Source organism: Lepus europaeus, chromosome 10, assembly GCF_033115175.1.
Source record: "Lepus europaeus isolate LE1 chromosome 10, mLepTim1.pri, whole genome shotgun sequence".
NCBI classification, from domain to species: domain Eukaryota; kingdom Metazoa; phylum Chordata; class Mammalia; order Lagomorpha; family Leporidae; genus Lepus; species Lepus europaeus.
This window is the reverse complement of record NC_084836.1, coordinates 78,020,826-78,045,157: the sequence shown is the minus strand read 5'-3', so window position 1 is coordinate 78,045,157 and position 24,332 is coordinate 78,020,826. Positions and strand designations below refer to the sequence as shown.

The following is a 24,332-nucleotide window of genomic DNA, read 5'->3' as shown; positions in this document are numbered from 1 at the left end:
CTGTACCCCACATGTGTTTAGTGGACACGCGTATACAGGCTAGTGTTTCCGGGGAGGAGCCTGCCCAGCTAGGAAGCTGATGTGTGTTTGTTGGGGAGGTTACATGGGTGACATCAGAATGGTGACATCAGAGGGTGGCTGAACTGAGACCTTGGAGGTATTCTGGCTACATGAGTTTGGATTTAAAACCCAGTGATATCAGGAATCTCTCTCTCTCTCTCTCTCTCTCTCTCTCTCTCTCTCTGGCATCATGTTCTATGTTCAACTTAGATAGGCTCCATTTTCCACTTCCTCTTTCTCTGGGACTCCTGCCTGTGTCTCTCCAGCTGTTTGCTGATTCACTCAACTCTCTGACTTGGCACATCTTACCTGGTTTGGTGTCTGATTTCTCATCTCCACATGAGGCAGGTTGAGAGGCAGGACGAGGGCAGGCAGCAAGTTAAGAGACGGGTGCTTTGACCAAGTAGCTGTGGGCATTTGCACGACTTCTTTTCAGAAGATTTATTTATTTATTTGGGGTCAGTGCTGTGGCATGGCAGGTAAAGCCCCAGCCTGCAGCTCTAGCATCCCATATGGGCACCGGTTCGAGTTCCGGCTGCTCTCATTCCGATCCAGCTCTCTGCTATGGCCTGGGAAAGCAGTAGAAGATGGCCCAGGTACTTGGGCCCCTGAACCCATATGGGAGACTCAGAGGAAGCTCCTGACTCCTGGCCTTGGATTGGCTCATCTCTGGCCATTGTGGCTATCTGAGGAGTGAACCAGTGGATCGAAGACCTTTCTCTCTCTCTTGCTCTCTCTCTTTTACCTCACTCTGTTTCTCTGCCTGTCAAATAAAATAAATGATTTATTAATTTATTTGAAAAGCAGAATGATGTAGGATGGGTAAGAGAGAGCGAGTGAGCAAGAGAAAGAGATAGAGAGAGAGAGATCTTTCATCTGCTGGTTCATTTTCCCAAATGGCTACAATGGCCAGTGATGGACAGGCTGAAACCAGGAGTCTGGAATTCTATCTGGGACTTCCCCATGGGTGGCACGAGCCCAAGCACTTGGGCCATCTTCAGCTGCTTTGCCAGGTGCATTGGCAGGGAGCTGCATCAGAAGTGGAGCAGGGCCGGCGCCGCGGCTCAACAGGCTAATCCTCCACCTAGAGGCGCTGGCAGACCAGGAGAAGCACCTGGCTCCTGGCTTCAGATCAGCGTGGTGCGCGGGCCACAGTACACCGGCCGCGGCGGCCATTGGAGGGTAAACCAACGGCAAAGGAAGACCTTTCTCTCTGTCTCTCTCTGTCACTGTCCACTCTGCCTGTCAAAAAAAAAAAAAAAAAAAAAAAGAAGTGGAGCAGCCAGGATGCAAACTGGTGCTCAGATATGAGAAGTCGTCCTCACTGGCAGCAGCGTATTGAATTCTGACACTGACTCCCCAGACCCTGCCAATGAGGTGCTCAGTCCCACGGGTCTTCTGCTCGCTCCAGACACCAAGCAGGTGCTGGGTTCCCCAGCTGCTCACACTTCCCCCTGACTGGAGGCTCCCACCATCGCCTCCTCAGCCCTGTGCTTCCCTACCACACCGCACAACCTTCAGAGAAGCACTCCGCCTGCTAGCACCAGTGTATTACAAGGGGCAGCCCAGGGGATGTAGAGGAGCAGCCAGATGGAGAGATGTGCAGAGGGAAGGCGGGGGGAAAGACGGGGTACACGGGGCAATGTGTGGTACATAAAGAAAGATGGGGTACATGGGAGGAGATGTGGGGTACACGGAGGAAGGATGGGTACATGGAGAAATACAGGATTCACAGGGGAAGGACGGGGGTGTGCGAAGCTTCTACCCCTGCAGCTGTACCACCCCCTAGCATCTGTGCCTTCAGCAGCCCAGAAGCTCTCTGCACCTGGTTGTTTGGGGTTTTCGGTGGCTCCATGGCGCAGGCGTGACCTCCACCCCACGTTCCTCCCTAGAGGTCCAGGGTGGGGCTCAGTGTTCCAGTCTCTCCTGACACGGCTGGTTCCTATGGCAATTGGCAGCCAGCACCCCTCGTGGCTAGCACGAGGCCAGCCCACCAGGAATCACCTCAGCAGCACAGACTCAGGGGTGCCTGGAAGGGGATTGCTGGCGCCCAGGAAGTTCTAAGGGCTTCTGTGCTCTGTTAACGTGAAAAAAATACTGTATTTCTTATCATATCGCAGTGTTAACATGGTTCTTTCCTTTAACCAGCAGCAGTGCGAAGAGGCTGGGTGCCCAGCTCACAGCCAGCCCCAGCCCCAGGGAAGGAGCTTGGCCTGCACCCCCTTGGCTGAGGGAGCATGGCCAGACTCCACCACACCCTGCTGCTGCTGGCGGCGATGGTGGCTCTCGCATCCCGAAGTGTCCAAGCCTGGGGCTCCCCGAAGGTGGTGAGGGAATTCGAAGACATCTCCCAGAGCTACGTGTACGTGCAGCAGGCCCTGTGGTTCGCCATGCAAGAGTATAACAAGGCCAGCAACGACAAGTACATCTTCAAGGTCATGGAGGTTCTCAAGTCCCAGGAGCAGGTTCGTGCCCACTCTGCTCTTTGCGCTCCCATCTCCCACCCTAAGTCAGGACAGGACCCGTTGTCCACGGATGGCTCTGGAAACAAGGGGTGGAAAAATGCTGTGAGTGGCTGTGCCAAACTGCATTCATTTTCTTAAAACAAAAACCAAGTTCATTTGCATGTGCAATTCATATACACACAGGCAGAACTCAGTGATGAGTTACTCTAAGGGGTGATCAAAACCTGGGGCGTTTAAGAAGCAATCTATTTTTATTTTTCCCCTTTTTAAAAAGATTTGTTTTATTTATTTGAAAGCCAGAGTTAGAGAGAGAGAGAGAGAGAGAGAGAGAGAGAGAGAATCTTCCATCTGCTGATTCACTTCTCCAATGACTACAACAAAGCCAGGAGTCAGAAGCTTCATTCTGATCTGTCATGTGGGTGGCTGCCATCTCCCACTGCTTTCCCAGGCGCATTAGTAGGGAGCTGGATTGGAAGTTCCTGGCTCCTGGCTTTGGCCTGGCCCAGTCCTGGTCGTTTTGGCCAGATTGGGGGGGGGAGTGAACCAGCAGATGGAAGACCTCTCTCTGTAGCTCTTTAAAAAAAGAGAAATCTTTAAAAAAAGATTAAAAATGATTTACTTATTTGATTTAGTTTTCTACACAGAGACAGACAGAGAGAGAGAGAGAGAGAGAGAGATCTTCGATCTGCTGGTTCACTCCCTAAATGGCCACAATGTTAAGAGCTGGACTGGGCAGAAGCCAGGAACCAGGAGCTTCCTCCAGGTCTCCCACGTGGGTGGCAGGGGTCCAAGCACTTGGGTCATCTGCTGCTGCTTTCCTGGAGCATTCGAAGGGAGCTGGATCAGAAGTGGAGCAGGTGGGACTTGCACTGGCGCTCATACGGGGTACAGGTGTTGCAGGCAGTGACTTAACCCTCTGGGCCACAGCCCCTGTCCCTGGTCAGCACTATGTTCTGAGAAACGTGCTACTCAGCAACGTCACCCTTATTTGACATCACAAACCATCCGTACACAGATGGAGATGGGTCCAGTGTCACCGAGTGACAGAATCCTAGGGAAGCACCATCTGTTGGCACCCAGTCGTCCTCACCCAGCACATGACTGAGCAGTCATCACCCAGAATATCTGCCCTGCATGTGGTAGAGGGCGTTTGATAAGACCGCTTACAAAGACCAACGTCACGGAAAGACAGGAAGCGAACGTGCTGAGAACCGGGTCCCTGTTAAAGGAGGCGACAGAACCGTGACAGCTGAACACAGTGTGTGGTCCTGTGTCGTTTCTTGGATTTAAACGGGAAAAGCTTAGCAAGGATTTAGCAAGGATCCTGGGAGAACCAGGGAGCCAAATGGGGTGCTGGCTTGCCCGGGTGATTGCTCTGTGGCTGGGCAGGAGCCTGAGCTGGGTCTCAGCGCAGCACACGGAGGGTCTGGGATTAGGTCAGCGGGGCTGGAGCCACAGAGGCGAGGAGGGCGACACGGGGCTCAGCTTGTGGTGGCACCGATGGTGACAGGGGCATAGTGCTCATCCTCCTGCTCCTCCTCCTCACCGGCTCATCCCCTGTCCGCCATCTTCCCTTCCTCCACCTAATTTCCCCGTCCATGTCCCCAGATCACCAGACATCCTGCCTTCTCACCTTCATTCAGAGGCTGTGTCCCCTTTGAGGCTGGGGTGCAGGCCTCGGCCACCTCACCTCGCTCTCTGTGACCTTGGCTCCCTCTGACTCTCTGTGGGCCTGCTGCTGATTTTTGTCTTTCTTGGACAAAGGATACCTGCGGCCAGGGAATGTGTCACCCATGGTGGCTGAATCAAAACCTGGTGGACGCTGACTACCACAGTGGGCTCAGGTGTGCAGTGCCTGCTTTTAGTAGCCGATGGGTCTGGGTTAGAAGACTTTGTTTTGGGGGCTGGCTTTGTGGTCTAATGGGTTAAACAGCCATCTGCAGTGCTGGCATCCCATTTGGGCGCCGGTTCGAGTCCTGGCTGTTCTACTTCTGATCCAGCTCAGAAGAGAGGGGATGAGCCAGATCCTTGTCTAAGACCTGGACTGAGCTCCAGGATGTTGGCTTCTTTCTGGCTTGGTCCCAGTTGTTTCATGCACTCGTGGCGTGAACAAGCTGATGGAAGATTCTCTCTGTCTCACTGCTTTTGAAAAATAAATATTTTTTAAAACTCTTCTTTCTTAAATATTTATTTATGCATTTGAAAGGCAGACTTACAGAGGGGTTGACGAGAGAGAGAGAGAGAGAGAGAGAGAGAGAGAGCAAGTGAGTACTTCACTCCCTAAATGGCTGCAACGACCAGGTCCAAGCCAGGATCTTCATCCGGGTCTCCTATGTGGGTTCAGGGGTCCAAGCACTTGGGCTCCTCTGATGCTTTTCCCAGGCACATTAGCAGGGAGCTGGAGTGGAAGTGGAGCGCTGGGATTCGAAGCAGCACCCATATTGGGATGCTGGCATTGCAGGCACTGCTTTACTTGCTACATCGCATGCAGCAACAATTTCTTGCATTTTAAAACTGGCTTCTCATTTCTAAGGGTGCCCAAAAAGTAGTTTTCTCGGTCCTTCCAGATATCTTCTGTGAACTTATGTGAGTATGTATTCCTGAAAAATTTAAAGCTGTATTTTATATTCCTGACATGCTTTGTATACTCTCCTGCATTATATATATATATATATATATATTATATATATATATATATATGATTTATTTATTTGGAAGTCAGAGTTACACAGAGAGGGAGAGGTTGTTCCAGGAAAACATGCTTTGGGGAATGGGTTTCTTGCTTTATCTTGGGGACAGTTGCCATTACTTTAAAATGAAATACTGCAAGGGAAGAAAGACTAAGACAGAAATACTAAGGTACAAATCCCCCACACCCACCCCAAATTATCCCAAGTGTCTGGCAAGAGGGGGAGGGAGGGGGAGCTTCTTTGCCCCAAGCAGGATGCTCCTGTCTCCCAAGGATGGTCGTCCACAGTCAGTATTCTCCCAGGATGTCTAACTGTGAAACTGCTCCTTGCCAGATCACGGATAGCTTGGACTACCTTCTTGAAGTCAAAATTGCCCGAACCATGTGCAAGAAAATTTCGGGGGACAATGAAAACTGCTTATTTCAACAAGATCCCAAAATGCAAAAGGTATGTGGCTGAGACAAGAGAGCAAGAGGACCTGGGGCAGAGAACACTGGTCAGGCCAATTCTGCTTTCAGTCCTGAGTTTTCCTTTGAAGCCATGCTCTGATTGCGCTCAGGACTGTGGACAGCCGAGTTCCAGAGCACGATTTCGATTATCTATTGCTGATACCAACCTCCTCCACCCCAGCAGCACCACACCCCCCTGCACACATTCACACATGTGCATACACACACACTCACACACATGCACACTTGCATACATGAGCGCACACACATGCATGTGCACATATATGCACACACATGCTACACACAATTGTACACACATGCATGCACTCACACATGCACACACTCACACACATGCACACACGCACATTCACACACATATGCACACACATGCATACGTGCACACATACACAGCCCAACAAAAACAAATTCATTATTTCTCAGCATTTTTCTCTCTGGGCTGTGGTCTGCTGTTCAGTCCCCTTTGGGGTGGGCAGGGGAGAGAATGTTCTAGATGGGTACTTACAGACACGGTGCCTCACCTGAAACAGTAGGGGGCCGGCCAGGCATCTTTGTCACTCTGCCCTGGGCTCGCTGGTCTCAGTTGTCTGGGTGCAGTGATCAAGGCCCACTGAGCCTTAGGACCCCCCAAGACTCCCTCCCTGGTGGCTGTACCTGCCCAACAGTGGATCCTGTGCTAACTTTCCTGCTTCTCCACATCAGAGGCGAGGGGCAGTCCCAGGTGGGGCTGTTGGTCACAAAGGTGCCAGCCTGGGTCAGGAATTCCCTTTCTGTCCTCATATTTGAACACCAGGGCCAGTGGGGATTTACATGCAATGTTTCCTAAAACTTCAATCTCAGCCGGCGCCACAGCTCACTAGGCTAATCCTCTGCCTTGCGGCGCCGGCACACCGGGTTCTAGTCCCGGTCGGGGCACCGGATTCTGTCCCGGTTGCCCCTCTTCTAGGCCAGCTCTCTGCTGTGGCCAGGGAGTGCAGTGGAGGATGGCCCAAGTGCTTGGGCCCTGCACCCCATGGAGGACCAGGATAAGCACCTAGCTCCTGCCTTCGGATCAGCGTGGTGCGCCGGTCGCAGCGCGCCGGCCGCAGCGGCCATTGGAGGGTGAACCAACGGCAAAGGAAGACCTTTCTCTCTATCTCTCTCTGTCACTGTCCACTCTGCCTGTCAAAAAAAAAAAATAAATAAAACTTCAATCTCATCCAAACTATAAGTGATGAAAGCAATGGCACGTCATTGATGTGGCTTCAACCCCGCCCCTCTCCAGGAGTTACCCACAGGATTGTTCCTGTGGATGTCAAGATAATTGCACTCTGCAATTACCTAGGTTGATACAGGTTTTCTTCCTCTCCCCTTTCATTTTAAGCGACTGCTGATCACTTTGTGTATTTTGCCAGAACTTGCTATTTCACGCTTTTGAAGTTGGCTTAGCAGTGTTCTCACAGATGTCATTCTAATCCAGCTTTCACCCGTTTAGTGTGTACCTAGGCTGGCACAGTCTTCAGACATATTTCACGGGTATATTTTAATAAAAACATCTTCATACTTTAATGAATAATGGCCACCACAGCGATGTCAAACTACATCTAGAAAGTGAACTAGAAAGTGAATTCATGATAGATAAACTATTAATTCATTAAGTCATTTTTTTTTGATAGGCAGAGTGGACAGTGAGAGAGAGAGACAGGGAGAAAGGTCTTCCTTTTTGCTGTTGGTTCACCCTCCAATGGCCGCCGCGGCTGGTGTGCTGTGGCCAGCACACCGTGCCGATCCAAAGCCAGGAGCCAAGTGCTTCTCCTGGTCTCCCATGCGGGTGCAGGGTCTAAGAACTTGGGCCATCCTCCACTGCCTTCCCGGGCCAAAGCAGAGAGCTGGCCTGGAAGAGGGGCAACCGGGACAGAATTCGGCGCCCCGACCGGGACTAGAACCCGGTGTGCTGGTGCCACAGGCGGAGGATTAGCCTATTGAGCCATGGTGCCAGCCTCATTAAGTCATTTTTTAAAAAAGGATTTATATATTTGTTTGAAGGCAGAGAGAGAGATAGAGAGATAGAGAAAGCTTCCATTTGCTGATTTGTATCCCAAATGGCTACAAAGGCTGGAGCCTGGAACTCCATCCAGGTCTCCCACATGAGTGGCAGGGGACCAAGCAATTGGGTCATCTTTTGATGATTTTCCAGGTGCATTAGCAGGGAGCTGGATCAGATGTGGAGTAGCCAGGTCTTGAACGGTCCCTCTGGTTTGGGTTGCCAATGTTGTTAAGTGGAAGCTTAACCCACTGGGCACAATGCCTGCCCTAGATTAAAGAGTTTTAATACACATCCAGTGTATTGGGGCCGCATTTCCTCTGCTTCCTGTTTTCTGCCTACCTCAGCAGGTGCAAAAGTTAAGCAGTGAGTCAGGTGACCCACTGATGAGTCCAAAGCCCATGTTCTCCCTTCCTGCCACCGCCATGGTGACCCCTTCCTGGGTGCCCCCAAAGAAGCCTGGGCTCTGTTTCTCAGTGACCCATCAGGGTCGCCTGGGGCTGTCCTGCTCTGTCCCTCAGACTGCCCCTACATCTGTGTGTGTCGGACGCACCTCCACCTGCTCTTAATGCTCCCACTGATGCCAGGGGGGTGTCCTTGAGTCTCTCTTATGTATGATTTTTGGGCAGAGAGGGTGAAGCAAGCGTGTGCAGCCCCAGTGGTGAGCCTGAAATGCCACTGATTCTGCAGGATTCTGGGACCAGATCTATGTGTACCCTCCAAGTCTCATTCTGGCATGCACAACCCTGCACTGTTACCCTCCTCGGGGCAGGAGCTGCTGAGCCTGCCTTGTAGCTCAGGCTTTCCATGGGCTGTGGGGACATCAGGTGAGGAAGAAGGCAGAGCTGCAGACAGGAAGATCCTCACTCTGCTGGAGCGGATGACGTCACGCCCATCCATGATGGCCAAGATAACAGCAGGTGCACTGCTGAGGACCGGTTGTGCTGGGTGAGACTGGCTTTTCTGCTGGCACATTCCAGGTGCTCCAGGGGTGGTGATTGGTGTGGCTGACTGGGACAGCCTCTTAGCCCTCCTGGAGCCAAGTCCTGGGACCTGCAAATAAAAGCTTGGCTTTTATTTTTCTGCTCCCCGTCCCTGTACAAGCTAACTATTTTTTTTGTCCCTCTTAGATGCTTTTGTGTACCTTTATTGTGAGTTCCAAGCCATGGAAATTTGAACTCACCATGCTAAAGAAAAAATGCCGAGACATCTAATTAGGTCCTAGCACGTTCAGCCTCACTCGCTCCCGTTTTTAAGAAGTGAGGACATTTGCAAGACATCCAAATGGCATGGAGGACCTGTTGACGTCATCACGTTGTGTTCTCTTGTGCCAGTGTGGAGCCTTCTCATGGACAGGCACGTGTGAAAAGGCTACTTGTGAAAAGGCATCACGCCTTTCAAAAGAACAACTTGTTTTCAATAAAGTGACATTGTTTATGCACCTTGCCAAACTCAGAGCATGGCTTGCTGCTCTCTGACATGGATTTCGGGATATGCGACCTCAGAGGCCTCAAGCCTGACGGGCACTTTCCACACGGCGCTGGGGCTCCTGCTGCCACCCGTGGGTTTCCACAGAAAACTCTCTTTCGAGGACTCCTGGGGGAGAGGCAGCCCAGCAACCTAGACACAGGGGAGCTTAACCCCAGACACAACCATAGACAGACGTGCGCCCTGTGGAGATTTGGGTTGGTTTGGAATTGAGGCAGAAAAGAGTGCAAGAGGAATCGTGCATGGAGAGGAGCCCAAGTGTGGTGTGAGTGTGGTACACATGAGTGTGTGTGAGTGGTGCATATGAGTGTGTGTGGTGCATGAGTGTGAGTGTATTGTGAATTGTACATGTGAGTGTGATGCATGTGTGTTAGCATATGAGTGTGGTGTATGTGAGTGTATGTGTGAATTGTGCGTGAGTGTGGTGCACATGAGTGTGAGTGTATGTGAATTGTGGGTGTGTATGCGTGTGGTGCATGTGAGTGCATTTATGGGTGTGTGTGAATGTGTGTATGTGTGAGAATGTGTGTGTGTTCACAGTTGGATGCTATCTAATGCATGAGAAATCACCCAGTTAGTAGCTCAAGCATTTCTTTTTAAAAGATTTATTTATTTGAAAAGCAGAGTTACACAGAGTCAGAGAGAGAGAGGCAGAGAGAGGTTGGTCTTCCATCTGCTGGTTCACTCCCCAAATAGCTGCAATGGCTGGAGCTGGGCCGATCCGAAGCCAGGAGCCAGGCATTTCTTTCAGGTCTCCCACAGGGGTGCAGGAGCCCAAGCACTTGGGCCATCTTCCATTGCTTTCCTGGTTGCATTAGCAGGGAGCTGGATTGGAAGTGGAGCAGCCGAGACTCAAACCAGTGCCCATATGGGATGCTGGCGGCTTTAACAGCTGTGCCACAGCATCAGCCCCTCAGGCACTTTTTTAAAAATATCTGTCGTGGTGTCTGTGATCCAGGAATTGGAGGTGGCTTAGCCTTGTGCCTCCAGATACGCCTCTCATGAGGTCATGCTCAGGTGTGGACCCTGCACCGCTACCTGAAGCTTTGGTTGGCTTTGGGGAATCTGCCTCGGAGGCTGCCCACTCCCAGGGTGCTGTTGACCAGATGTCACTGTCCTTCTCTGACCTCTCCAGCGGGCTGCATGGGTGCTTTGTGTGGTGGCCGGCTTCCTCCAGACAGAGCGGCCCCAGAGACCAAGACGGGAGCCACAACGTCCTTTGTCCCCAAGCTTTAGATGTCGCACAGACATCTCCTCTTCCTGGTGCTGCTGGTCACCCAGACCAAGCCCTGCTCCCTGACGATGTGCACGCTCGGAGGCGGGAGTCACTGAAGGGAGCCCAGGTGAGGAAGGGGCTGGCCTGGCCTGACACAGGCCCTTCCTGGACCTTAGCTGTGGAGACTGAGCGGTGGTGCAGCAGATGGAGGCCAGCCAGGGAACTAGGGCCAGGACGCAGCCCAGATGAGGGAAAGAGCTGCTGAGGTCCCGAGCTGCTTCTGAGTCCTTGGCCAGGGCTCTTCTCAGGAAGGTTCGCTGCCTCTGTCGGAATCTCTGCTCCTCAGGGCTTGCTTTGCCAGTGAGAGGCAGGCAGGCAGGCAGGTGCATCCAGGAGGCAGTGCCCCTGGTAGAGGCTCTCAGCTGGTGGCACAATCCATAGGACAAACACCCCAGCCCGCTGACCCCATTCTCTGGCAAGCTGGAGCCCCAGCGGTCCACACCATGACCCACTCCATCACAGGCTGCCTCCTGTGTTACCCTTCGGGTGCCTTCTGGGGTCACTTCTGAATCAGCTACTTGCACTTGAATTTATGTCTCAGGTTTAGCTTCTGGGGGAACTCACATAATGTGAGGCTCAGGTCCGTTTGTGGGGGCAGCCTGGGGCCCCCTGCATGGGAAGCCTGGCTCCAGGGGTGTTTTTCGGGGCTTTGCTCTGCACCCCTATGTTCTGCAGACACCATTAAGCAATTCTTGTTCACATGCTTTCCCCTGCCCTGGGGGCGGAGAGGGGGGTGAAGCTCACTTTGCTGCTCCCCAGAGTACCTGCAAACCGCACCTTTTCTGCCTACCTCTGCCCCCAGCATGGGGAGTGTGAGTACCTGCTCCCACACCCTGGCTTTTGTTCGTTTGCTCCTGGCTGGGGCTGACCAATCCCATGAACACCTGTAAGGAGGGGTTCTTTCTGCTGAACCCACATGGTCCAGTTGAGCACCTGGGCATCCATCTCACCCACAACACCTATGACGTGGGGCCAAGCAGGACTTACTGCCCATGTCTGAAGTGAGCAGCACATTGGTTTAGATTCAGCTCAGCCAAAGGGCATGCACACCTACCTGGAATCAAGACAGTTCTTTGGCTCACGGAATATCTGAATTGTTACTGAGCCATGGCTGGCAACGTTTCTACGTGAGCATGGAGGCAAGGGGGAATGTGGGGACACAAGGACACGTGAGTTGCCTTCCATGCTGGCCCCTCTATTGTCTCGGTCACACCAGGGCTCACTCAGCCAGCCTGGTCCCATCCTCACCCTTCCCTCTCCTTCACCCCCTGTCATTGTTTTTCCATAGCTGATGAATAGTTTGCAGAGAGGAAAAGGAGAGGACCTTCCATAGTAATTTAAAGTAGAACAGCCGATAGGAAAAACAGCAGGGAACTCCCACAGAACCTCTAAGTAGGACTACCAGATAATGTAGCATTCCGGTTCTAGGTAGAGATTCAAAGGGAGGGAAGTCAGTGTGTCCAGGGGCTGACTGTGCCCCCACGTTTACTGTGGCACTGTTCCCAATGGCCAAGACAGGGAATCAACCGAGGGGCCCTGGATGATGGATGGATAATGAAAATGTGGCGGGTGTTCTCATGCACAGTGGAACATCATTCAGCTATAAAACAATGAAGTTATGTCCTCAGTAGCAACAGGGATGAACTGGAGGAGGCTATGTTAAAAGAAACAAGTCAGGCTCAGAGAGAGCAAAGCTTCATTGTTCTTCCCTAGGTGTGGGGAGCTCAAAAGTTACATCTCAAGGAAGTGGAGACTCTAAGGGGGTTCCCAAGCCTGGGGAGGGGTGGAGGATGGGAGTTGGAGTGAGAGCCATCAGCAGGCACAGGGCTGCCGCTGGACAAGCTATGCTCCAGAGTGTATTTCCACGGAGCTACTAGGATTTTAACTGCTTCTAAGACAAACAGTTGAGGGGACAGCCATCCCAATGATCTGATCTGACCATTATACCTTGTACACACACATGCTTTGAAATACCACACCATCCCCTGGTCAATATACATAGTTGTTGATGCCAATTGAAACTGAAAACTCTATTGAAGCAAACTCAGGGAGTGTTCCTGCTGGGGTTCGGGTTGCCAATGTATTAAGGGATTGGGGGTGGGGGTTTGCTTCAGAGGCTGTGAGGGCTTGTACTTTGTGGGCAAGACAAAGCTGAGGCTTCCGGCGCTGTTGGGATGCACTTGCCCTTCGTCTTTCTGCCCTGCGGGGCTGCAGCAAGAGGGTCCTCACTTTGTGCCACCTGCTGACAGCTGGGATGTGGTCCGCGATCCCCAGGCCGACTCCACCTCTCTGTTCTTCGCCTATCTCACTGAGGTCTCCCACTCCTTGTTGCTTTGTGTTCAGTTCCACATTGAATGTCTCCAGGGCTGTTCCCTGGGCCCCAACCCCATGGAAAAGACGAGAAGCATGTCCATATGTCCTTGCTGCAGGTAAGGGGGTCACAGTGCGAAACAAGAGCGCGTGGAGCTAAGTTGATTTTTCTATTTTCCTCGAATGCCTCATTTGATTTCATTCGCATTCCTCTGGGGTCAGTCTGTGGAAATGCTTGGGAAATTGGGGCTGGAAGCAAAGGAGGGTGCAGAGTAGGGTGACAGCTGATTTTCAAGAAGGAGGAGGAAGCTCAGGATGCTACACTGGCCCCTTGCCTTCCTGAAACTCAGGCCGGGGGATGCTGCTGACCGGGTGCTCCCAGCCCGTCTCTGGCCTTGTCCACTTACAGGGCGTTTGCCCAGGAGTCTGCAGCATGGCCTCCCTCAGCATCCATGGACCTGATTCTCTGGTCATGCCCTACACAGACCCCGGAGAGAGGAAGGGCCAGGTGGCCGCTTGTAGGAGGAAAGCACCGCTGGTAAAGTCCAGGGAGGGCGTTCTTTCCCAAGTGTTCACAGGTGGCCAGAGCCACCAGGACACACCATGGCTCGGGACCCTGGAGAAACAGTGGAAACCCCCTCCCGGGAGTGCAGGAACTGACAAACACCCACCGTGGAATCTCATTCAGGAGCCGGTAGCTGGAAGGCATCTTGTAGGTTAGTCGTGCAAGGAAGGCAGGCTCTGCTTAGGTTGGATTCTGAATGAGAATGGCCCCAAAGGACTGACCCCACCCACCCACCCAGCCAAGACCCTGTCCTGACAGCCGCCAAGGAGTTGGAATGCAGTGAGTGGGGGTGCCCAGTGGAAAGCACTGTTGGACTCAGCGGAGGCGGGCTCAGCTGGGTGTGGCTCTGCAGTCATCTGAGGGGAGAGTGTGGGTGGCAGCAGGCAATGGGGTGGCATAAAGAAAACCCTGATGAGGTCTAGGGTGAGGCAGATGTGGGCCATCTAGAGTCCCGAGGGGACCAAGAGCAGCATTGTGTCCCCTCTGCAGGGTGGATGTGCAGTGAGGGAGCCCACGCCTGGTTCCCATGTCATGGTACCTGGGACCGAGGGCTCTGGGGAGGACACAGTAGTGTCTCCATGGAGGCCATGATGGCCCCACCACAGCTCACGTCATGTCCAGGATCTCCCATTGTGGACTCAGAATCATAGACGGATGCGTTCAGGGATGCATGCATGATCCATGGCTCACAAGGCGGGGAGCACAAGAATTTATTCTACTGGGGATGCTGAACAATCCCATGGGAAATTTATCTCAGAATTGGGCGGCCTGAGGCTGGGAACGCCGGACACTCATGTGCCCCACACCCAAAAGTGGAAGTGTGGCCTGCCACGTGAGCTTGCCCACTCTCACAGGGAACACCTCTCTGCCGACAAGAGCTCCTCCAGCTGCACGGAGAAGCCCGGGCTGAGCTGGCGAAGTCATGGGGATGTGGTAGGAGCTGCCAGCTGTGGGTGCTTGGGGCCCAACTGCAGGTGCCTGCACCTCGAGAGGCTGAATGGCAAGGATTGGCCATGATGGCCCAGGGGCGGTGGCAGCCCCATGCTGCCTTGTGTGAATAAAGTCTCCCTGGAACACAGCCTTTCTTCCTTTGTTACATATGGGCTATGCCTGCTTTCATATAGGAGGAAAGGGTCGTGGGGGGCAGGAGGACACAGGGTGGTGCACAAACATGGTTACTCTTCAGCTGTTCACAGGAAGTACATGCTGACCCTGCTCAGGAGACTGAGCCGGGCAGTCCTCAGGAGCAGGCGTCACTGTGTCTGAAATGTCGATTACACGTGGATCCCATGAGATGCCAGAGATTCCACAGGTGCAATGAGGGATGGGAGGCCCTGTGTGAGCTCCATGGTGCCTGTGGGTCCCTGGGAGGTCACAAACACTGCACCATTGGCCACCTGGGTCATCTCCATGAGCCCTGAGTTAGAAGCTCAGAAGGGCATGTGCTGAGTCCCTGGAGTCCCCGGGGAGGCCCAGCATGGGGGAAGATCTGCAACCCTGATGTCCCCAGGGCTGCCCAGCTGAGAGCCACACCATCGCGGCCCAGGCCAGTACAGAGAAGCACAGCACTCAGCCATCTGGAAACGCTGAGCTTTAATGACTGATTCTACACCGTGAAGCTGGGCAGCAGTGGACAGTCCAGGGACAGGGTCCAGGTGCCACTCAGGAATCCTGGAACAGCAGTGAGAGAGAGACAGAGAGCAAAGAAGGTCGGAGATGCTGAGCCCCGGAAGAGCAGCCTCAGGCTCACTGGGAGCGCTGTTGTCCCCAGGGAGAGGAAGGCCTGGCCAGGCCTGCAGCTCAGTCTGTGTCCGGGGAGGCCTCCGAGCAGGTCTTGTTGAAGAGGTCAAACTTGGTCATCCAGGGCAGAGTGCGGACAGTGAAGAAGCAGGTGAAGCTCTGAGGACACAGCACAGACAGGAACGAGTTAGAAGGCTGGGGGCCGTGGGGCTCTGGCTCAGAACCCAGCACCCAGCTCAACCTGGCGACGTGGCCCTTCCCTGGGATGCTGGCCTGGCCCCAGACCTGGTTCCACAGCATGACCCCTGGGCAGCTGCAGACTTCCCCAGGGTCTGAGGATTCTTCCAGACCCAAGGACACCAGTGTCTCCACTCCTCCAGGGAAAATCGTGGCCAGCGGTCTCCAGGAACGAATAGGGCAAGAGGTGTGGATCAGACCCCAGGAGGAGAGGTTGACGCTGCTCCAGGTAAGAGCTACTCTCCAATGCATGCAACGGGCTAAGCCCTTAGTTAACGTCACCATGGGGTGCACTTGGGGGAGCAGAGATGTCTTTGTTGCAGCAGCACCAGCCCTTGGTATAAGGCGCCCAGCTGGGCCAGGACAGGGCCTGGGAGAACGGACAGTGGGGATGCCCTCAGCCCCCATTCCCTGGAGTCCAGCTCAGTGCAGGAGACCCTGGAAATCCTGATGCAGGGCCTCACTGGGCTCCTTTTGCAGAAGGCAGGGGAGCGGTGGGAATGAGGACCAGTGATGGGGCTTCATGATAGGAGCCAGGGCTCTGGGACTAGGGACAAGAGGAGCTGTCAGAGGCCATGAGGCCCGGGGATCAGACACCTGCCCGTGAGTGGGCCAGGTTGGGAGGCTCAGATTGGTGTGGGCCTTCAAGGGATGCCCTGGGTTCCCAGCCTGGCCAGACTCCCATGAAGACACTCAGGCAGGTGGTGAGATTGTGCCTGCTGTGGGCTCAGGCCTGCAGGTCCCAGAGAAGGGCTGGGTGGCCCCTGGGCACCCATACTACCATAAGCATGGGGAATAGGAAGCTTGTGTGAGTCCTTACACGGCTCTGCTCAGGGCGGTCTTCAAAGGGGCAGTTCTCCGTGTCTTCCTCCAGTTTGCCACACGTGGTTCGGCGCAGCAACAGTTCCATGGAGAACACGATGTCATAATACTGTGTCTGAGGACAAAGAGGTTCAAGTTGACTCATAGCTCAGCACGCCCGGAAGTAACCACAGTGCTCAGGACAGGCAGAGACCCACACTCCTCCTCCATGGGAAGGCATGCCCTTGGCCTAGGACGACTCCTTATGTATAAGCCTGGGTGACCTTCACTGCTTGGGGGCTTTCAGATGGAGGAGCAGGCATGATGGAGGAGGCCGGCACGGGCAGGTTGTCACAGGGCGTCTCTTCCTCCCCGATCCTGCACCTCAGCCCCTCTCTCACATTGACTCTGGCCTTGTGTCTCAACCCACCCACCTACCTCTCCCAGGGCAGGGACCCAGAGCTTGCGGGTCTCTGGCTTACTGAGGACTTGAAGAATCCTCTCAGGCTCTGAGAAGCAAATCTCAGCTCTGAGGGAGCTGTCTTTTTTTTTTTTTTTTTTTTTTGACAGGCAGAGTGGACAGTGAGAGAGAGAGACAGAGAGAAAGGTCTTCCTTTGCCGTTGGTTCACCCTCCAATGGCTGCTGCGACCGGCGCGCCGCACTGATCCAAAGACAGGAGCCAGGTGCTTCTCCTGGTCTCCCATGCAGGAGCAGGGCCCAAGGACTTAGGGCATCTTCCACTGCACTCCCGGACTACAGCAGAGAGCTGGCCTGGAAGAGGGGAACCAGGACAGAATCCAGCACCCCGACTGGGACTAGAACCCGGAGTGCTGGCGCCGCATGTGGAGGATTAGCCTATTGAGCCGTGGCGCCGGCCAACTGTCAGTCTTTACTCCTGCCCACATCAAGCCAAGGGCCCCACAGGGCTGAAGAAGCAGCCAGCCAGTGCCATAATGGTTTCAGGAAACACTTTCTGCCCTCATCCTAAAGGCACCTTCACATTTTCTGTCCGTCTTCTCAAGCCATCCAATTGCCTTCAGTCCGTGTGCTCCACCACGTGACAGCCATGGCCTCAACCCTCCCACCTGACCCAGCAGCTCAGGGTCAGACTTCCTGTATGGGTTACCCGGGGCAGCTCAACCCTCAGACTCACTCAGAGGTTTGCACTGAGGCTCTGAGCAGGGTTGGTCCTGGGCCCTTCTTCTAGGCTCCCAGTGCTGAGCGAGGCAGAGCCCTGTCCCATGTCCCCTGTAGCAGAGGTCCCTGCTAGGCAGTTGCACCCCTTGTCCCTGCCCCAGCCCGGGTTGACATCACAGTCTTGTTTGAAGGTTGACAGAGAGGCTGGTGCCGCGGCTCAATAGGCTAATCCTCTGCCTGTGTCGCTGGCACACCGGGTTCTGGTCCCGGTTGGGGCACCAGTTCTGTCCCGGTTGCTCCTCTTCCAGGCCAGCTCTCTGCTGTGGACCGGGAAGGCAGTGGAGGATGGCCCAAGTGCTTGGGCACTGCACTTGGCTCCTGGCTTCGGATCAGCGTGGTGCGCTGCCCACAGCGGCCACTGTGGGGTGAACCAACCGAAAAGGAAAACCTTTCTGTCTGTCTCTCTCTCTCACTGTCCACTCTGCCTGTCAAAAAAACAATAAAAAAACAACAGAAGGTTGACAGAGGACAGTCAGCGCCCCGAGGGGACTGAGCGAGAGTGTGAATCAGGATCGGGTCCGAGCAGCGACAGCCCCGAGCAGGTGCCAATCAGAGGAGAGGTTCTGAGCACCCGGCAGCCCTGGCACTGAGGGCCGGAAAGGCCTGCTCCTGAAGACCTTGGCTCGTTCTCTGTCTTTCTACATAACTCTTCAATATTGTTTACGACTCCGTTCCCAGCTTCCTTCCTCCACTTTTGCTCGTTAGGAGGCCTCTTCCTCACTGGTGATCACCTGGACTTCAGTCTTCAGCCCCATGACATCGGGATCATGGAGACTGGGTAAGACACCTACTCCGCAGCAGACTCTGACACAGACATTTTGAAAATATTCTAATAGTTATAAATAAACTTTTGAAAAAATTATAATTATAAATAATTATAAATGAATACAAAAATTCGAGTATTATTCTTCCTGAAGGGGGAAGTCAATTTTATGAGGCCGTGTGTACTGACAAGTTAGGTGGCTGAGGCACAGGCTGGTCACCTTGATCAGAACCCACTGCCCCTTCCTGCCCTCCCCCTCTGCGTCCCAGGCAGGAGGCAGGCAGCAGGGAGGGGCCTCACCCACCTTGTCCCTCCAGGATCGCAGGATGCGCTCCAGCCTGTAGGCCTGCTCGTCCTTGCTCTGCTGGTTGAAAGTGTACAAGGCGAACTCCACCGTGGCAGGCAGGTAAGTGTTCATCACTTTTCGGTCGGCTAGGTCATTTTGCTCTTCAGTAATCACAGAGTGGGTCTGCAGCAGCCGGAAGCCGAGGAGAAGGGGCAGCAGCGCCCAGGACAGAGCCCAACTCCCAGGCCGCCAGGACATTGCTGCAGGAGCCGGCACCTCCGCCTCCGTTCCCCCAGCTCTGGAACACCCAGGAGCCTTCCGGGCTGGCCTGGCCTTGAGCTCACCTGCTGGCCGCAGACTCCTCCCTCCGGGCCTCCTCTCCAGGACACCCTGTCCCTGCCCTCGCGTGGCCTCGCCTCCCCCAGTCCGAGTGGGAACTCTGTCGTCTCTGCCCACGAGGGAGGAAGGAAGGAAGGACAGGAAGGCACAGCCATGGGAGCGAGGGGCCCAGCTGAGGACACGGCCAGGCCCCAGCTGCTCTCTCAGAGCTCTGTGGGTTAGAGGAGACCTGAATGAGGAGGCCCCAGGGCAGATCCTGATCTAGGACACAGGCTCAAGAGGTGCAAGGCAGGTGCTCCCTGGGCATCCCAGGAGGCTCTGGGAGATGAGCCTGTGGTTCCAGAACCTTCCTAAGCGTCACTGGTCTGCGATGAGGAGGCCATTGCCGAGGAATGGCCGCTGCTCTGCACCTCCCTTCCCTGTGTGTGTCAGCACTGGCCCTGCTGTCTGGGGCCCAGCAGCCTCGGCACAGGGACAGACGCAAGACCGGCCCATGGGGCTGGCTTTATGGGGTACGCAGGAGGGCTGCCACCTGCGACACTGGCATCTTATATCAGTGCTGGGTCGATTCTGGCTGCTCCACTTCTGATCCAGCCCTCTGCTAATGTGCCTGGGAGAGCACAGAAGGTGGCCCAGGGTGTGGGCCCTGTAGCCATGTGGGAGACCCGGATGCATTTCCTGGCTCCTGGCTTGAGCCAGGCCAGGCTGTTGTAGCCATGTAGGGAGTGAACTGGTGGATGTGGGATCTCTCTCTCTGTCTCTCCTTCTTTGTATCTCTTTCAAAATAAATAAATAAAGCTCTTTACAACATGGAGAGACCAGCGTGTGCTGGCGGTTGAGGGTACCAGGGCTGTGAGTTTCAGCCAAGCTGGGTTGTGGCCCTGGAGACCCGCTCTGCAGGGGGAGGCAGCGAGGAGCGGGGTAGGGGTGAGAGACCTTGACGTGCTTTTAGCACCAGGCCACTTGTCTGGAGCACAGCTGGTCCTCAAGGCACTGTGACGCCCGCTAAGGTTGGCTCTGAGGGCGGACAACCTCCACATCCTTGCCTGGCCTGCAGGACATGGAGCACTTGGGTGGGAGCCCCAGCTCCACATGTGAGCCCGGGAGCCGTGTTCCCTGCTGCAGGGACCACAGCAGCCCTGCTTCTCTGTGCAAGGAGGGGGTGCAGGCGGCTCAAGTACTGGGGCCCCTGCCACCCACATGGGAGACCCAGATGAAGATTCCTGGCTCCTGGCTTTTCCTGGCCCAGTGCACACTGTTGGGGCCATTTGGGGAGTGAACCAGTAGATGGAATCTCTCTCTCTCTCTTCCTCTCTATTTGAAATACAATGAAATATGATATGTCTGCACACAAACAAACACCACCACGGTCTTGGGACACGTGACAAGGGACAATGTTACGGGGCTTGTGGCTGTTCCACAGTGACGCAGTGAGAAGCTGACATGGCACATCTCTCAGATGCCCACATCAAGAAGCCAGAAGTTTTTTTTTTTTTTTTTAATACTTATTTATTTGAGAGTCAGAGTTACACAGAGAGAGGGAGAGACAAAGAGGGAGGGCCTCCAACCACAGGCAACGCCCCAAATTAGCTGCAACAGCTGGAGTTGGGCCAATTTAGGCCAGGCATGAGAAGCTTGTTCCAGGTTTCCCACATGGGAAACCCACAAGGGCTTGGGGCATCTACCACTGAATTCTCAGGCCATAGCAGAGAGCTGGATCAGAGGAGGAGCAGCCGGGACTCGAACCAGCACCCATATAGATCCCAGCGCTGGAGATGGGGCTTAGCCTTATATGCCACAACACCGCCCCCGCTGAAATGTTTTTAAACATGAAGCAGAGTGGACATTTGCTGTAGTTGCCTGTGAATCCTTCTCCCCAAGAGAGAACGTAACATATCTTTTTGTTTCCCCTTGGGGGCAAAACACACATAATGTAAAACTTCACAATCCCCACCACTCTTAGTATAGAGTTGTTGTATTCAACTGTGTTCACAGTGGGTGGAGTACCTATTTTGGAAGGAATAATCTGACAATCAGGAGATCAAAATGTTTCTTAAAAGGTACAATACTATTGGGAACAGAGTAAGAAAGTAAAGCTTATAGATGTTTGAATCAATTACCTTTCTTTTTTTTTAAAACTTTTATTTAATGAATATAAATTTCCAATGTACAGCTTATGGATTACAATGGCTTCCCCCTCCCATAACTTCCCTCCCACCCACAACCCTCCCCTCTCCCGCTCCCTCTTGCCTTCCATTCACATCGATTCATTTTCAATTCTCTTTATATACAGAAGATCAATTTAGTATAAAGATTTCAACAGTTTGCACCCACATAGAAACACAAAGTGAAACATACTGTTTGAGTACTAGTTATAGCATTAAATCAAAATGGACAGCACATTAAGGACAGAGATCCCACAATCAATTATCTTTCTTTTTGGTAATGTGTTCAAAGTAGCAGTAAGAAGATGCCAGACAGGGCCAGCATTGTGGCTCAGCAGTAAGCTGCCGCCTGAGATGCCAGCATCCCACATGGGCAACAGTTCCTGTCCCTGCTGCTCCTCTTCTGAACCAGCTGCCTGCTAATGTGCCTGGGAAAGCAGTAGAAGATGGCCAAAGTGCCTGGGCCCCTGCACCTGCATGGGAGACCCGGATGAAGCTTCTGGCTCCTGGCTTTGGCTTGCCCTGCCCTGGCTCTCTCTCTCTCTCTGTAACACTTTCAAATAGATAATCTTAAAAAAAAAAAAAAAGATAACGGGGTTGGCACTGTGGTGTAGTAGGCTAAGCCTCTGTCTGCTATGCAGGCAGCAAAGATGGCCCAAGTCCTTGGGCCCCTGCAAGCACATGGGAGACCCAGAAGAAGCTCCTGGCTCCTGGAGTTGGATTGACCCACATCCAGTCATTGCACCTATTTGGGGAGTGAACCAGTGGATGGAAGACTTCTCTCTGTCTCTCTGCCTCTGCCTCTCTGTAACTCTACCTTTCAAATAAATCAATACATATTAAAAAAATTCTCTCAAAAATAATACATTTTAAAGCTCATTAAAATTTAAATTATATGTGTAACTTTTCATCATTTGAATTTTCCATGACCTTTTTGAAGGACCTTTGTATACATGATTTTAAAATATTTTCCACTTGGGCCCATGCTGTGGTGTAGTAGGCTAAGCCTCCGACTGCAGTGCCGGCATCCTGTGTGGGTGCTGGATCATGTACCAACTGCTCCTCTTCTGATCCAGCTCCCTGTTGTGGCCTGGGAAAACAGTGGAAGATGGGCCAAGTGCTTGGGCCCCTGCATCCACATGGGAGACCTGGAAGAAGCTCCTGGCTCCTGGCTTCGAATTGGTCCAGGTCTGGCCATTGTGGCCATCTGGGAAGTGAACCAGCAGACGGAAGACCTTTCTCTTTGTCTCTCTCTCTGTCTGTAACTCTTCTTCTCAAATAAATTTTAAAAAACTTTAAAAAATGCTTTTCATCAACATAACCTGGTCCTTGAATTCTGTCCCCTAGTAGTCTGTGTGTGTGTGCATCTGTGTTCCATGGTGACACACACACAGGGTCAGCTGATCCTTACTGTCACTACTGCCCCTCTGAGGACCGTCTCAGGAAGCAGAGCCTGATTTTGGCTTCTGGTGTGGAGATTCACAGTGCGAGACCTGGTGGAGAGTGGCCACGGCAGAGCAGGTGCAGAGACAGGATCCGTGCCAGCCAGGAAGAAGAGGTGACAGGAAGTAGTACATGCTCCTACCGCCAAAAGTCTCACGAGAACCGGCTTCCAAGGGCCAGACCACAGTGTCCTAAAGAGACCCAGCAGGCCCGAGGGTCCGACACCAAATAGGGTCAGGACTCCTCCCTTGACCCATCAACTGTTAATGAAAGACTGGGTTGCAAGGTCTCCTGCTCAATCCATAACACGGGGACTCTATGACTTAACCGAGTGTGTGATTTTTCAGGTAATACTGCATGTAATGCAACTCCAATAAAAACTGCAAAGAATTTTTTCATGAAAAAACACAAACATGTTCTAGAATCTATAAAAAATGATACATCAAACGTAACAGAGTTCCTCCTAGACAACACCATTTATAGAGGCTTTTCATTGCCATATGTCACAACAACTTATTAACGAGAACCAATGGGATAAATAACCCAGAGAGCGTCAAATGCAAACAAATGCCAGAAAATGTTGCACAGCCAAGCATGCACAGTGGTACTGATTGCATGTATACATGTCAGGTGTCATTTTACCTTAAATTGCATTAAAAGAAAAGACCCAGGGAGCCAGCACGCAGCTGTTGCAGGGATGGGAAGACTGTCTCAGGCGAGTTCAGCAAGGGCCCGTTGCAAGAAGTGTCAGAGGAAGAAAGTGTGAAGATGTTGTCATGTTTCTGCAGCAAAAGCTTCAAACTGCTGCTCCTAACAGAGCTGGGAAGAGAAATCAAGGAAGAAAGGGAGGTACCTTGCCATGACCTCCAACCCTATGCACCAGGGTGAACCAGACTGTGCCCCCAAGAAAGGCAGGAGGGGAGACCCCCAGAATGTCTTTTGGAATCCACCAGGAGAGGAGAAATGCTTGCCTTTTCTTTCCCAGGAGAGAGGATGAGAAGTCAGAGGGGCCCGAGCCATGGTCCATCAGCGACCTTACGATGCCCAAGCCTGGAGCTCCTGAGCTGGGGCTAGCTGTCTACCCCTTGCAGATAAACAGGTGAGCTTACAGGTGAGCTCCTCTCAACCCCCCAGGGCTGTGGTCTTGGACTCTGCTCCTGAACCACATGAGGAGCAGGCCGGGTGCTCAGGGGCTAACCTGAGCCAACTGTGCGACCTGGCACTGCAGACTTCCACCCTGGAGAGAGATGGCGCCGTGTAGGTAACCCTGTCTGCTGTGCGTGGGACAGGTATGCCACACAGCCCGGAGTGAAAGGGGGGTGTTCTGAGCTCAGGTGCTGCCCCCTTCCTGTCCCTCTGCCCCCAGATGACCATCTAAGCTAGGCCAGATCTGGGCAGGAGAGGACTGGCTCCTGGGATGAGGCATCTGACCTGGAAGTAGAAAGGATATTCCTGGGGGCTGGTGCTGTGGCGTAGAGGGTAAAGCCCCTGGCATCCCATATGAGTGTCAGTGTGAGTCCTGGCTGCTCCTCTTATGATCCAGCTCTCATCTATGGCCTGGGAAAGCAGTGAAAGATGGCCCAGGTCCTTGGGCCCCTGCACCTGCGTGGGAGACCTGGAAGAAGCTCCTGGCTCCTTGCTTTGGATTTGCTCAGCTCTGCCTGTTGGGGCCAATTGGGGAGTGAACCAGCAGATGGAAGTTCTCTCTCTCTCTGCCTTTCAGATAAATAAATCTTAAAAAAAAAAAAAAAGGCCGGCACCGCGGCTCAATAGGCTAATCCTCCATTTTGTGGCGCCGGCACACCGGGTTCTAGTCCCATTCGGGGCTCCGGATTCTGTCCCGGTTGCCCCTCTTCCAGGCCAGCTCTCTGCTATGGCCCAGGAGTGCAGCGGAGGATGGCCCAAGTGCTTGGACCCTGCACCCCATGGGAGACCAGGAGAAGCACCTGACTCCTGCCTTCAGATCAGCGCGGCGCGCCGGCCGCGGCGGCCATTGGAGGGTGAACCAATGGCAAA

The 24,332-nt window shown here is 53.4% G+C and overlaps 2 protein-coding genes across 2 annotated transcripts; one reads left to right on the top strand and one right to left on the bottom strand.

The window, feature by feature from the left end:
- Positions 1-2,297: 2,297 nt before the first annotated feature.
- LOC133767802 (cystatin-13-like) lies at positions 2,298-8,919 on the top strand. Its single transcript, XM_062202241.1, has 3 exons — positions 2,298-2,525; positions 5,549-5,662; positions 8,836-8,919. Exons 1-3 carry the CDS (start codon positions 2,298-2,300, stop codon positions 8,917-8,919), a joined length of 426 nt encoding a protein of 141 aa, XP_062058225.1.
- A 6,225-nt stretch (positions 8,920-15,144) lies between these two features.
- Positions 15,145-18,627, bottom strand: LOC133768118 (cystatin-9-like). Its single transcript, XM_062202506.1, has 3 exons — positions 18,388-18,627; positions 16,142-16,258; positions 15,145-15,243 (listed from the first exon to the last, which is right to left on the bottom strand). The coding sequence occupies exons 1-3, from the start codon at positions 18,625-18,627 to the stop codon at positions 15,145-15,147; spliced, it is 456 nt and encodes a 151-aa protein (XP_062058490.1).
- Between the last annotated feature and the right edge of the window lie 5,705 nt (positions 18,628-24,332).

Excerpts from the sequence above, each read along its gene's own strand:
- LOC133768118 (XM_062202506.1), bottom strand. The coding sequence starts at position 18,627 with ATGTCCTGGCGGCCTGGGAGTTGGGCTCTGTCCTGGGCGCTGCTGCCC. Across the intron at positions 16,259-18,387 it reads TGCGATCCTGGAGGGACAAG|ACACAGTATTATGACATCGT; the intron begins GTGGGTGAGGCC and ends CTTTGTCCTCAG. Across the intron at positions 15,244-16,141 it reads ACCGCCCTGAGCAGAGCCGT|AGCTTCACCTGCTTCTTCAC; the intron begins GTAAGGACTCAC and ends CTGTGTCCTCAG.
- LOC133767802 (XM_062202241.1), top strand. The coding sequence starts at position 2,298 with ATGGCCAGACTCCACCACACCCTGCTGCTGCTGGCGGCGATGGTGGCT. Across the intron at positions 2,526-5,548 it reads TTCTCAAGTCCCAGGAGCAG|ATCACGGATAGCTTGGACTA; the intron begins GTTCGTGCCCAC and ends GCTCCTTGCCAG. Across the intron at positions 5,663-8,835 it reads AAGATCCCAAAATGCAAAAG|ATGCTTTTGTGTACCTTTAT; the intron begins GTATGTGGCTGA and ends TGTCCCTCTTAG.